At 43.4% G+C, this 15,156-nt stretch overlaps 1 protein-coding gene across 6 annotated transcripts in view; it reads left to right on the top strand.

Annotated features, from left to right (window-relative positions):
- HSF2BP (heat shock transcription factor 2 binding protein) overlaps window positions 1-15,156 on the top strand; it is a 60,586-nt gene that overhangs the window by 10,059 nt on the left and 35,371 nt on the right. For all 6 annotated transcript variants that reach the window (XR_012898246.1, XM_075912467.1, XM_075912460.1 and 3 more), the window contains exons 3-5: window positions 2,975-3,078; window positions 8,887-9,036; window positions 10,966-11,104. Coding sequence is in view for 5 of the 6 variants with exons in the window: in XM_075912467.1 (XP_075768582.1) it covers window positions 2,975-3,078; window positions 8,887-9,036; window positions 10,966-11,104 (393 nt within the window). In the remaining variant the exon portion in view is untranslated. The remainder of the gene's footprint in view (window positions 1-2,974; window positions 3,079-8,886; window positions 9,037-10,965; window positions 11,105-15,156) is intronic.

Raw genomic sequence — 15,156 nt, 5'->3', positions numbered from 1 at the left:
TGGTCAGAAAATCTATTTTAGAGTGGGACATCATTGTTATTCTCCTAAAACTTATGGAACTCATCCCTGCATTTGAGCCTCTCTCCTAGTCTGCTCTATCTCACTCTCAAAATAGTTTTTTTGGTAGCCATCACCTTAGCCCAGCAGAGAGAGTGAGCTTCAGGCATGCATGACTGAACTCTCATACATGTTTCACACCATGTGGCACTTGGTCCATTTAAATTAATCTGTTAACTTACCTGTGTTCTTTCCAAAACCAAGGGGAGAAGTACCTGCACAGTCTGGATATATCAGAGAGCTCCAAATACTGGATTGACAGGAATACATTTTTCAGAATGTCTTCTAATCAATTTTTGGCTACACATGGTTGTTTTATTGGAAAGATTATCAAATTGGATAACACAAAATGTCTCAATGGTACCTCCCTTACCAAATACCAATGCTCACGCCAGCAGAACTCAGACATCTTCTGGCTGCTTCTGAAATTTCCAGCAGGGGCGGTCCGTCCATATAGGTGAACTAGGCGATCGCCTAGGGTGGCAACTTAAAATGGGGCGCTAAATGGTGGCGCAATATCATTGAGGGGTTTGGAGATGGGGGCGCCGATTGCATGGTTCGCCTAGGGCGCCAGTCGCTGCCAGCTAGTCTAGGGCCGCCCCTGTGTGCCAGTATCAGAAATCTGCAATCTAGAGGAAATGCTTCATGTTTGTCAAGCATTATTCCAAATGTGTGAGAGCAGTACTCCAATTTCTATTTGACCGACACAGCCGAAACTCCTCACTGATACCATCTGACGAAAACACTGTTTGCCAGTCATTTGCAGTAGGATCCACGAGGACAAGCACACAAAGAAGAAAGAATGGATATTTACCCTGCAGTAACTGGTTTATTGAGATGATGTCATGACTTCCTTGCCATTTCTGCTTTTCAGTATCCTCAGCAAGGGAAGTCATGACATCATCTCAAGAAATCTTGGTTACTGCAGGGTAAATATCTAAGGGAACTAAAGCAGGATTGCACCCACTCTGCCCTTAATGGCCTCGAGCAGGGGCACAAGAAGGCACAAGGTGCATGTGGGGCCTTAATAATCATGTTCAGTAAACATTCTTAGTTTGTGTGGCATGTGCATTTACCATAGGTTCTACATTGACTACAACATTTCAAGGAGGCACAATTGTGGTAGAGTAAGCAATCATTTGTTCTTTCTGTGTCAGTAAATGGAGCCGCTTTGTTCTTTCTCTATGAACAATGGAAGAACTTACTTGTCTGACCTGAGCACAAGGGGGAATTGTGAGAATGCACTGGAGGAAGTGTTTCAAATTACTTTTTCCCCCCTTTGGAATTTCACAGTTCTTTACCAAATAAAAAAAGTGGGATGCAAGTGACTAGTCAACTACCCGATAAGCACATGCCTTATGCAGTCCTCACTTGTGCCGGTCCCAATTGCTGCGCCTCTCCCTTTGAGATGTATAAGAGCTGCCTTGTACATTTCAGAGGAAGAGAAACAGTGGGGAACCTGCGTGAGTGGGGACTGCTTATGTAAAATTTAGATTAATTGGCTAATTGAATGGTCGATGCAAATTTGCATCGACTATTTGATTAGTTGATAAGGGCACCTCCACCTCTGAAGTGTAGCAACAGCTTCAGGGCTGTTGCTACACTTCAAAGGTGAAAATGCTGTGCGGAGCACAGAGCTAGTGGGGGACTCAAGCAGTCCTACGCTGGCCCTATGCTCCCTACGGCTTTTCAAAGCAGCAGCACCGCATGAAGTCCGGGGTCAATGGGGGAGTCCCCAGCTGGCCACGGGCTGCACACAGTGTTTTAAAATGGCAGCACTGCATGGAGCCCAGGGTCTGGCCCTGGCTCCATGTGGTGATGCTGCTTTGAAGCAGTCCCTTCTCTCCCCCTACCCCTTCCTGCCTCTTTCTGATAGACAACTAGTGTGTCGACTATCTGGTAAACATTTGCTTATCAGATAGTCAACTAGTTGTTCACATCCCTATAAATATATGCATAGGATTTATCTAGTTTTCTACAAACATTAGCACATTTGGGCTATGTCTAGACTGCAAGCCTCTTTCGAAAGAGGCTCTTTCGAAAGATACTTTCGAAAGAGCCTCTTTCGAAAGAGAGCGTCTAGACGGCACGCGGAACTTTCGAAAGAGCAAGCCGCTTTTTCGAAAGAAAGCACCCAGTGAGTCTGGATGCTCTCTTTCGAAGAAGCCCTATTTACATTCAAGAACGCCTTCTTTCGAAAGAAGCACTTTCGAAAGAAGGCGTTCTTCCTCGTGAAATGAGGTTTACCGCCGTCGAAAGAAAAGCCGCGTTCTTTCGATTTAATTTCGAAAGAACGCGGCTGCAGTCTAGACGCATGTGAAGTTTTTTCGGAAAAAGGCTACTTTTCCCGAAATAACCCCTGAGTCTGGACACAGCCTCAGAGTATTTCAACTACATTTTTTAATTGTTCACATACTTCATATCACATAGATTAAATCAACATTTACTTCTGGTTGGTGTTGATATTTTTCTCATCTTTGCCTACAGTATTTCATTATACCTGCCACTGGAGTTTAGGGCAAAAACTCCAGATGATATGCAGATTATGAAAACTAAAAAAAAAGTAGAAAATCAATGACATTAAAATAAAGTTAATGTTCTGGGCAAAAGGAAGCTCAATTTCAACATAGCTTACTGTGCCGTGCCATGGTCAAATAAGAGAGATTTGATCATTCACCATGAATTCTCGATTTCCTGATTTAAGTTATAAAATTCATTTTAATTTATTAGATTTTTTGTAATATTTGTTTATTTATGTGACACATGGTTATAGTACCTGTTGGCCACAAGGAGGAGGCCTGACACAACCAAATATTTAAAGCAGATTTTTCATATTGCATTTGGCAGAATATTCATGGTTGGTGTAAGGTAGTTGCTTGTAACTTCTTACTGAATTTGTATAAATTATTTATTGCAGACATGGAGAAAAGAGAACAAGAACTAGAGCATCTGAGATTGGATTGTGAACACTTCAAAGCCCGTCTGGAAACAGCCAAAGCAGATTGCATGAAGGAGAAAAAGGTACATTTGTTCGCAAAAAAAGCTATGATCTGTATGCTTGTGTTTTAGTAAGAAGTGCAGAGAAATACCAGTTTAGCACGTGAACCCTGCAAGATATAATATCTCTTCAGTCAGGGGTGGATATAGGGCAGGGCGAGCGGGGCGGCCACCCCGGGCCCTGTACTTCAAGAAGCCCTGCGCATGCTCGTGGCGCCACCGCGCATGCGCCGTGGCAAAGGGGGGCCCTGCGAAATTGTGCTGCCCTGGGCCCTGAAAAATAGTCATCTGCCCCTGTCTTCAGTATATGTTTTTTCAGCAATCTGGAAAAATGTTGGACATTGAGTTCATATAACTAAATAATATGTAAATTGTGCTCCTGAAAGTTCTAACTTTCATACTTTTTGTACAAAGGATTGTTCTAGAACTGAAATGTCCATATTATAAGAGTAGTAAAATGAAACATGTCTGCAGTACTCATAGTTATTTGAAGCTGAAATCTTAAAAGGAAACAAATTCACTCTTGTGTGTGATTTTCTTTATCTCTTATTATAAATGTCTCTAAAAAACTAATTACATATTATTCCCATAAATGAAGTTGGGGGAAAACTAAATATGTTTGATAATATTGTTCTTAGATTTCTCCCTTTTTCAAACATAAATTAAACTGGAATTGGTATAAAGGGATGCTTTCTCAGTTATAGATGTATATATTGCAGTCTACGCAGGGGTCAAAATAGTTTGATTTTTTGTATTGTTGTTGTTTACAGTGCGATGCATTTAGGTCAGATTTATTCTTAAATATGATTTCCTTTTTTTAAGATTGTTTGACTTAACATTTGAATCTGGTTTAACCCACGTAATTGAAAATCTACATCCATATGCTCTTTGTCTCAAAATAGAGGAACACGCTGCTTAGGTTTTCTCAAAGCATTTTACAAAATCTTTGCAGATAGTTGACATCAAGAGCTTTTAGGAATTAATCTCTTTAATTTAATATAACATTTCTATAACATGGCCATTTAAAAAGGGAAAACATTTCTCCTGCTGTCATATTATGTACCACTAGTTGGACCTGGGGAAAATTCTAACTCTAGTTGCAGTATTGCATAGAGACATTCTAAAGCAAAGTACAGTGCTTGACCACCAGACAGTGACTTTGGCTTGGCTACACAAGGAGGATACTCTACAGCAGTGTTTCTCTGAATGTGTCTACACTACAGGGCTTAACTCGAAATAAGCTATGCAAATTGAGCTACGTCAATTGCATATCTTATTTCGATATAGTTTATTTCGAAATAGGGAGCATCTACACAGCACTTATTTTGAAATAGAGCACTCTTCCTCCGACTTCCCTTATTCCTCGTACAATGAGGGTTACAGGAGTCTGCGTAAGAAGTCCTCCAGCTTGACAGTATTTTGACACTGTTTTGAAATAACTGCCTGCTGTGTAGACGTGGACTAAGTTATTTCAGAATAGCACTAGTTATTTCGAAATAGTGTTGCAGTGTAGACATACCCTCAAAATGGTCTGTGGACCCACTCTGAGAGAGCTGGTACCAGGCCACTCCGGTTTGTTTATTTACCGGCTCTGCAGCCACAGAGTTCGCGGCTCCCATTGATTGTGGTTTGCTGTTTGCAGCCAAGGGGAGCTGCAGGAAGCAGTGGCCCAAGTCATGCTGCTTCCCATGTCTCCCCTTGGCTGCAAATGGCAAACCACAGCCAATGTGAGCTGCTAGCCTCTGTGGCCCAGTAGCAGCTTTCTCACCACTTTGAGAAACACTGCTCCTACAGTAAGATAGGGTGTGAATTTAAAGTGCAGGAGCTTTTCCAGAAAAGATCTTGGTGTGGATACTCTTATTCCAGAAAAAGTTTGCCTTTTTCCAGTTTATTTTGATCTGCTTCCAAAATTGATTAAATAATGAGAAAAAAGCATCCTTACTCCAGAATAAGCATGTCCACAGGGCCACGAAAGCTTATGCCTTAGTGCCCTAATAAATATTTTAGTTTTTAAAGCGCCACCAAACTCCTTGTTATTTCAGACTAGCTTATTCTGCTGTAGCTATTCTGGTCCATTTCTCCGTGGTATAAGCATCAGAGTTGAAATACCTACACATCATAATGGCACTGACTCAAATTCTGACAGAATGGATTTTATTAACTTGATAAACCGAATGCCATCCAGTTCACAGAGTGTAATTTTTTATATGACTTTAAAATAAATTATGGTACATTTAATAAGAGAATGAGTTTCCCTGGTGTTCTTGGCCAAATTTTTCCCTCTCATCTTCATTGTTGTGCAGTAGATGTTGATTTCCCTGGTGTGTGCAGTGGTGTGTGCATGGATAGGTTGTGAAAGACTTTCAGAAATATGTAATGGTCTGCTTATTTGCATGTCATTGTCCTGAATACTCTTTCAGTTGCTGGCTGTTTAGTAGCAATGATAGTGTGATCAGCTTGGAAACAAATTAAAAAGTAGGGATGTAAAAAATCCATTAAAAAGGTAACCATAAGTCCACTGAAAATCTAGTTTTATGACCATGCACTGACTGCTCCAGACTGCTTTTAGTACATATAGACATTTTTTTGAAAAACTGTTTACAAGAAATGGAAGTCCCAGATTCTTTGATATCAGTAACTAGTGTATGTCTGCTGAATCGACTACAGCAAGAGAAGAATATATTATGGATTGACGCTGAAAAATCTGCTCAGTTAATTTCATTTGCAAAACAGTGACTCACACATTGCATGTCCCAGTGACAGCATATTTAATCAACACAAAGTTGGCTATAAATTGTGTAGGCAGCTAGATGTGGACATAGGAATATATCAACAAAGTAGCTTTTTAGATTATCAATTATGTGACCTGGGGGATCTAATTAAAGCAATCACTCATAACAATAATGTGTAAATCTGCAAAGCTTTGTGGATGGATGTGGGTACCATGTTATAACATGTTTTCTTTAGGTGACTTTAACTATTTCAGTATTTTCAACCCACAACTTCAAAAATTGAGGACTCCCCCCCACCCAAGGATTGAGATCCCTAGCTTTGAAATCCCGATCATTGTGTTTTTCATTTGTTTGTTTTTTAATCATATGTTTGGCTCTGTTTTTTTCATACTCAAACTTGTTAAGAAAACATCCTCTCCACCCACACTTTACGTGTGAGTCGGTGTCAGAGCGGAACACACAGGGCACCCACACAGATGAGATGAGGGCACCTTGATTCCTCCTGAAATGTAGTGTACTTTCCCTCGTTTTAACCATTCAGTTGGCATCCTTTTCTTCACTGGCCGTTTACTCCCTCTGCCCAACACATTCTCCAGTAGCTTCCCCTTTGAGAGGCGTGGTACAGCCTATACCTCCATCTCCCTGACATATTCCAGCTCCTGGCACTCCAGTCCTGATGTCACTTCCCCCAGTGTATCTAGCATTGTACACATTGGGATAGACCGAGTGACCCAGAAACCCATAACCCTTATTCCGCCTCAGCAGACTCCCGCAGCAGACTCCCATCCTATACTCTAGCACAGCCTCAGCTCCCACCTTCCTTTTAGGCTTCAGCAAGTTTCCCCTATCCCAGCCTGCAGGAAAAACTCCTATTCTGGGAGTAAGGAGGATGTTACCCTGCTGGGATCTCTTCCTATCTAAATTAACTTGGCAGACGAGAGACTGTTGCTGCCTACTTCAGTGGGAGAGGGCTTCTCTGGGTATGTCTACACTACAAATAAAAACCGGTTGGCTGGCCCCTGCCATCTGAGGCTGGCTAAGGGGCTGTTTAAGGGCAGGGTAGATGTTAGGCTTGGCAGCCTGAGCTCTGGGACCTTTCATCCTCACGGGCTCCTGGAGCCTGGGCTCCAGCTTTAGTCTAAAAATCTGTACCAAAATTTAACAGGCCCAAGGCTTGCAAGTCTTGAGTCAACAGTATAATTGCAGTGTAGACATCCCCCTCAGTGTTGCACCAGCTCTGTTTCCCATTGACTAGCCCAACGTGCCCAGGAATTGCCTGCAGCTGCTGGGTTGCTGACTGTACTACAGGCTGCTAAAGCAAAAGCTGCAGGTTGCTAGTATGAAACCCTGAGGTGCATGTGGTTGTGCGCTTATTTACAAGCAGATGCAAAAACTGTCCCCAAATTACAATGCTCATAGTGTCTTCACAAGTACAGGTTGGACTTCACTGGTCCAGCACCCTCAGGACCTAAGTGGTCCCGGATAAGGGAATTTGCCAAACCAGGGAAGGTCTCCTGCCTCCGGCCCCCTCAGCCCCTCCCCACTGCTGGCTTATTTGGCTCTGCTGCCATCTGGGCGACATGGCTGCCCAAACCTCGCTGCCAGAGCTACTGCTCCAGCCCCAGTGCCGGCACAGCAGCATGCAGCCCTGGCTCTGGTGCTGCAGCACCAGCCCTGCTGCCGGCCAGTACGCAGCCATGATCAGGCTGCTGATCTGCTGTGGCCCGAGATGGGCTTCACCCGCTGCGCTGCCGCGGCCCGGCCTTACTGTCCCCACTGCCGGGCTGACACGCTCAGGGTGTCGCGGCACAACACTGCTTCTGGGCTGTCACCTATGGGCTGCCCCTGCTCCATGGTCCTGCTACCGCCGCAGGTCTGCTGAGTGCCTGGCCCCATGACCACCAGCTGCGCCTTCTGCAGGACTCGCAGCTGCTGGCCCTCCTGCCCTGGGTCTCTCTTGTTCAGCAAGATCCGCAGTCCTGCCGGACCACACATGTTGCCGGACGAGAGAGTCCCAGTTTAGGGAGGTGCAACCTGTATTATAGCTCGGCTTTCTCTTTCCTTGAAACATTGTTCGTTATTTAGTGTGATTTTTGGTAGGTTTATATTTAGTCCCTTGTAGGCAACAATTTAGAGGGCTTTTTGGGAGATTGGTACTTCTTGATTTTCTTTGTGACCTGCTCATGTCTGTTTTCTTTCTTGTCTGGTCAGGCTATCCTGTCTGATTAGTCAGTAAGGATTATTTAAAAACTGTTTGAGACCTGAGAATATCTTCATTTCATGTCTCTCTTTTTGCCAACCTACCATGTAGCTGTGAGAACTGCCTGCCGCTCCAAAATACTACCAGGTCTAGCTGAATTTACCAATCAGGTGATATATTCTCTGTGTTGGCCTATGGCAGAGTGAGCTAAGCACAAACCAATTCATGCAAACAGGCCTGCTGCTCCTATATCATGAACGACAGATCCTTGGAAGCCTGTGACCTAAGGTCCTAAAATTGGAGGCCATCCCAAAGCTAGGGCCTAGAGCTTAGAGCTCCAGGGATCCTCTCTTAATCTGCCACTGCATGTCAGGGAAGTCGCCTCTAGCTTCTGTGAGATAGGATAGGCCATTATTTTTTTTCTGGGGCATTTATTCTAACTCAGAAACAACTTTATTTCACATAGCTGAGATTCTTAGCCGTTTTTTACAGGACTGCTACCCTAAGACTCTTGCTTAAGACCAAGACTCTTGCTAAGACTGTTGTGCTAAAATGTCTTGTGTCTCAGCGGGAAATGCAATTCTTTGTGTGATAGGAGCTGATTGTACTTTAACTTGAACCACATAGTCTATTGTGGGCAGCTATAGTTCAGCTCTGGCACTACTCCATAAACTACAGGTTGCAGACTCCTCTAATTCCTGCTGTATTCCCCAGCAGACAGCATGATTACTTAGACTGCTCTGGAAAGAGACTGCAGCTCTATGGAAGTACTGCAAATTGCTGCTTATATATATATGGCTGTAATATTGTCTCCCTAGCTTTTAGTGGTAGAAACATAGTTGGGATGCTTTGAAACAGAATGAAATGCTCTTCAGTTTTAATCTCCCCAATTAATTTCAGGAGAAATTAGCCCATCGACAGCAGCTGAATGAGGCAAGACAGCAACTACTGCAACAGGCAGAATATTGTACAGAAATGGGAGCTGCAGTCTGTACTTTGTTATGGGGTGTCTCTAGCAATGAGGAAGCAGTTAAAAACATTCTAGGAGGGGTAAGTACTGCAGAGGTATACATTGTAGTGGGAATGCTTAGGTGTTATAGGTAGATAACTTGCTGTGAAAACCATGACACACAGGTGTATTTCAGAAGCTTCAGGGGGTACAAACCAATTCTGCTAGCCAGATCCACAGACAAGCATTGGAATTAGAGTTCATCCACAAATTCAGTTAACATGCTAATGGACTCAATCCTGATGGAAGTTGGTTGGGACACTACCAATTTAACAGCCATTGAAGGTGCCAACAGCTCTTTGTATAGACTCATGTCAGGAAGGATATTATCTATTGACGTTGATTCTTATCTGCTTCATTTTAACTACCCAATCTTCAGATACTTACTGATTCCCTCTAGCTCCCTGTCTCCCACCCTTCTTCCTTTATTCCCCCCTTCCCCTCCCCTTTCCTATTTATTTTGGGTGTGCACATCTTAAACTCATAACTCCAGTCATTGAAGAAGTGGGCTGTGCCCACGAAAGCTCATGATACCATCTACATGTTTTGTTAATCCATAAAGTGCTACCAGATATATTTCAGAAATTGAACATACAGCAAAATTATTCTCTGAATTGTTTATTCTCTTTGGACTATCCACATATAGAGTCTATAAACTGTTTAATGTATAGAAGCAGGGAACTTTTTTTTTTTTTTGTACAAAACCCCTGTTTTGTGCAAGATCCTTATGCCTGTCCCAGAGAGGCATAAGGATCTTGCGCAAAATGGGATTTTTGCACAAAAACAAGTCCACACTCCTTCTTTTGGCGCAAAAACCCTTTGCGCAATAAGAAATGGCAGAAAAAATGCTAATGGGATCATGACTTATGCTGCTGGAAGAACTCGCAGTGAAGACGTAGCCTAAGACTCTAAACATGCTGTTGCGTGAAGAGAGTACGTGTGTTCCCTCCCCTCCCCCAGCATGTTGCAGAGGGCTCCTTGCAGTGTCACTTCTGCCTTCTTGATTATCTAAACTCCTGAATATCTAAACAAAATTCATGTCCATCCTTCTATTCAGATAACTGAGAGTATATTGTGTAAGATACATTTTAAGTACAAATTTATCATTCAGTAGATGTGCAAAATGAGTGTAACTTGCACAGCTTTATTTTATACTCTTATCAGTTGCCTTTTCTGCTGTGCTGCTTCTGTCCCTGCCATATTTTAGTTGCTCACTTTATTATCACACTAAGGGTACGTCTAAACTACATGCCTCCGTCGACGGAGGCATGTAGATTAGCCAGATCGGCAGAGGGAAATGAAGCCGCGATTAAAATAATCGCGGCTTCATTTAAATTTAAATGGCTGCCCCGCTCTGCCGATCAGCTGTTTGTCGGCAGATCGGGGCAGTCTGGACGCGACGCGCCGACAAAGAAGCCTTTCTTGATCGGCACAGGTAAACCTGGTTTCACGAGGCATACCTGTGCCAATCAAGAAAGGCTTCTTTGTCGGCGTGTCGCGTCCAGACTGCCCCGATCTGCCGACAAACAGCTGATCGGCAGAGCGGGGCAGCCATTTAAATTTAAATGAAGCCGCGATTATTTTAATCGCGGCTTCATTTCCCTCTGCCGATCTGGCTAATCTACATGCCTCCGTCAACGGAGGCATGTAGTTTAGACGTACCCTAAGTGTCAGATGAGTGCAAGTTATACTACTTTACCATTTTGCCAGTTATCTGATCAGTTTGCTCTCAACGTTTAACTTTTGCTACCTTTTATATCATTGCGGAATTTGGCAGTTAAGTTCTAATACTTGCTGGAAGATGTGTTTCGTAAGGGAGGAGTTCTGCAAGGGTCAGTAAACTGTGGCATATAAAGAAATTTGACATATACAGTGAGGTAGTGATAACACTTGTATACTATCATATGTTCCTTTCAATATTACTTAGTACAATCTGTGAAAAGTGATTTGTTTTCCCTCCGCACTTGCAGAGCAAAGCAGTAAAGTTTTTCACGATCACTGGACAAACTTTGGAGAGCTTTGTGAGGTCACTAGGTGAAGATACCAAACACCAAGATCTGGATTCTGATGAAAATCAATTTGTATTAGCTTTGGCAGGGATTGTGACAAGTAAGTCAGTTTGTATAGGTCAGTTTTGTATGTCAGGATTGTATTCCACTCTGTAAGGAGCATATTGTTCAGTAAGTATGATGAGGCATATCTAGCCGTTTGACTAAATAACTGATTATTTAAAATGTTGGTATCTTGTGTGAATCACCATTCTCTTCAAGTTCTAGACAGCTTCATTGTCTTCTAGCTGTGTTGGTTCTGCTATGTTAAGTAGAGTAAAAAGTGATAAAACTTTCTTTCTCATTTAAGTTGGTAAACATGACACTGATTTCACCCTGGGAGCAGATTTATTGGATTTTAGTTTCTTTCTCACTATAATCATGCTTTGAAATCAGAAGTTTAGACAGGGCTTTTGCTTTTAATATAATATTAGTAGAAGACATAAGCTAATTATCTCAACTTCCAGAAGGTATTTATTTCTCACAAATGGTTATTAAGGAAGCCAAATATCCTAGGGTGAGAAGTAAAAGATAGGAATCCAAAGAACTAACTGTGTTTGTTCTTGGCATGAAAAAATGTTAAAAACGCTGGAATCAGCATCTTGAAACAGGGCTTAACTATTGAGATGGAAGTATTTGCTTAAAACACAAAATTATATAGTCTAAACTAAAGAGTATTGTGAAGAACTACAGAAAGAACTAACAACACATAAATTATTCATATATAGTAGTGGTCCTAAATTTAATAACCCTTTTTTGGAGTCTGATGTGATAATCTAGGTGATATTATGGCTAGTTCAATTAAGATGTCTCATAAATGTGAATAAGATGAAAGCCTGTATTTAGGATAATATAAAAATATTATGCCTTTCTACAAATTAAAGGTGTGATTTGATTCTGCCTCAGATTACTTCATTTATAAAAGCATATCAGAAATAAAGGTCCAGAGACTGACAATGAAAATGTTTAGAGGTCTGTGGAATGAAGAAGTCTTCTATTGGAGGACAAAATTTAAAAAAAGTATTGCCAGTGACTTCAGTACTGCTGAGATATCACCTAGTATGTCTACTTAATTTAGAACAGAGAATGTTTAAGGACAAATATGGTAAAGGATATGCTATAATGAATGATTGAACCTTAATCATGGTTTTGCAACCTTAACATTTTTAAGGTAGGTTTTTTTCTTAATAAAAAATGTGATTCTTTAATATTCTAACTCAAGGTTTATTAGCTAAGAAAAAGAAATTAGAGTTATTGAAGGTTAAAGCAGGTAAAATACATTAATAGGTGAGTCCAAGTTTGTAAATTCAGATTGATAGCAGAGATGTAGTAATCTGCAAGTTTGCACTAAGTCTCTTTGCGTTTATCAAAATAGTTCTGGGTATCTCTGTACACTTGTTCAGTATTCTACCCTGTTAGAATTCAAACAATTCAGAGATTGAGGATTGTTCTTTGGATCCATTCTAATTGCTGTCTTCCCCGGAAACAATCTGGCAAATGTTTCCATCACAGAACGGGCTTGTGATGGACCCAGCAGGGTCCGCACTGACCCTGGTCGGGGGACCATCCCTCCCTTCCTCCCTCCACCCCTCCCGGCTCGGGGAGGGCAGGCTGGTGGCGTGAATGGCTGGAGCAGCCCCGGCCGGGCTCAGACCAGGTGCAGGGGATCGCGCGTGGCCCCGTGGTGAAGGGGGCGGGGCCGGACGCGACCGTGATGGGCGGGCTGGGAGCCTGAGAAGCGTGCCGGCTGCCTGGGGCCGCGTGGAGCGGGAGGCGGAGCTCTGCACCCCGGCCGTTGCGCAACGGGGCGTGCGGACGCCAGAGGGGCGGGGCTGACTCACGCTGCATCCATGCCTGGGTCGCTTGAAAAGTGGCCGGGGGAGACAGCTGGAGGCGGCTCAGGGAGGAGCCGCCAAACCTTCCCCCCCCCCCCCCCCCGCCCAGAAGGGCGAGCATCCTGCCCTGCTGGAGGGAAAGAAGAGCAACGCCGGAGCCTCCAGGACACCGGCCGGACGGGGCCAACGGCTCGGGCGCGGTAAGTGACCGGGGCGGACACCCCGGCAGGGCAGTGGAGAGCGGGGAGTGTAAGAATCCCGGGGCAGAGCCCTTCTGGCGCCCATGGGCAGGCGAGTTTCGGGGATCGTCCCCGCCTGTCGTGGAGGGAACGCGCTAGTTGTACCCTGCTTAGGGCCCCGGGCTGGGACCCGGTGGAGAGGGCGGGCCTGGGTCCCCCACACCCTCCCCTTGTCCCTGCCGCCTCAGCCTATCCAGTAGACCCGGCACACTGCAACCCCTGGAGAGCCGGGCGACCTCTAACGCGAGCTAAACGCTTGTCACCCCCTCCCCCCCTTCTGGGGAGGACCTTTCCTAGGAACAGGCCCCCGGACCCCCTTTCCCGATGGGACCCCCAGGACCCTTAACTGGGGTGGAGCAGTGAGTCCGCTGAACCCCGGCACCGACCCGGTACCGGGTGATCGCACTCACCTACCCCTCCCCGGGGACAAGCCCCGGAGCAAAAATACGTCAGACACAGATGGTGGGTCCGCTGAACCCCCCTGCCCCGTCGGAAGGGGGCGCTCGCACCCGGTAAATCCGTCACAGGGCTTTTCCTCTATATACTAAATTCAGACTGGGTCTGTGGATTTCCCATTGTTGAAAATAATGACCCATACTTCAAAGTAAGTATGCTGCTTCATTTATAGATCCAAGGCTCCAGTCCCATTTGATGGGCAGTCCAATTACAGAAATAATTACAATGCATTTAGTTACAGTAATCCAAAACATCATTAGTTTTGATGAAATTTATGAATCAAGTTAATTTTCACTAACATACACTTTTGATCTGGGGTTAATTAAGAACAGGGTATGCATAATATAATGCAATAGTAATAACAGATTATAGGTGAGTGAAGACAATAACATTTCTTTGATATTCACACACAAGTGAATTGGCCTGTGACTTTGATTTGAACTGGTGTCTCAGCATAACACTGAACTGGTCTGTCAGTATTACAGCCAGTACTTAAAAGAACCCTGCAAATGTTAAAAAAACAGCAGTAAAAAGAATAAATAGGAATTAAGTTTGCTAACATCACCTGCCAGATTTCCTTACAGTAAATCCATACCAGATGAGGGTTGTAATTTCTAAAATGTCACACATTTTTGCACTTTTATTTTTTTTCCTTCCTGGTACTGATGAATATATATTCTCCCCTTTTAACCATTTTGTGATTGATAATATAGCAAGACTGACTGACTAACTAACTAATTATATATTTTCTAATAATCTTACAATATCTTTTCTCTTGAAGGGTAAAGTGTGTCAGAATACAATGCAATTGGTCTGATCCTCACCTCACTTGCTCGTATTTTACACCTGCTTCAACTCCGTAGATTTCAGTCAAGTTATTCCTGATTTATATCTGTCTAAGAGGAGTCAGGCTCATTTTTTTTTAAATGCAAGCTGCTATCATATTGTTTCATGCCTTATTGCTTAACATTTGAATTTGTTGTGCTTCCTACAGTACAAGTGTATTCAAGAGGAAACTGTATTCCCTAAGGGTATGTCTACACTACCACACTAGTTCGAACTAGCGTGGTTAATGTAGTCATTCGAAGTTGCAAATGAAGCCCGGGATTTAAATATCCCGGGCTTCATTTACATCTTGCCGGGTGCCGCCATTTTAAAATCCCCGTTAGTGCGGACTCCGTGCCCGCGGCTACACGTGGCACGGAGTAGGTAGTTCGAATTAGGCTTTCCACGAGGAGTAACGGTAGTTTGAATTAGAAAGCCTAATTCGAACTACCTACTCCGTGCCGCGTGTAGCCGCGGGCATGGAGTCCGCACTAATGGGGATTTTAAAATGGGGATTATTTAAATCCCGGGCTTCATTTGCAACTTCGAATGACTACATTAACCACCCTAGTTCCAACTAGGGTGGTGGTGTAGACATACCCTAAGAGAGTAATAATCTTTCTCCATTTTTTACCCATAGTACTTTCCACTGAATTATGAAGCATTCCTGTAAGAGTAGGGGCAAGTTAACCTTTGTTTTTGCTTTACATGTATTCTTTGACCAGGAACTTAGGGGGAATAAATATAAAGAAATCTTC

Source organism: Pelodiscus sinensis, chromosome 1 (assembly GCF_049634645.1).
Source record: "Pelodiscus sinensis isolate JC-2024 chromosome 1, ASM4963464v1, whole genome shotgun sequence".
Classification (NCBI taxonomy): Eukaryota; Metazoa; Chordata; order Testudines; family Trionychidae; genus Pelodiscus; species Pelodiscus sinensis.
Note: the sequence above shows the minus strand (reverse complement) of the source record. Positions and strands in the feature narration are given on the sequence as shown.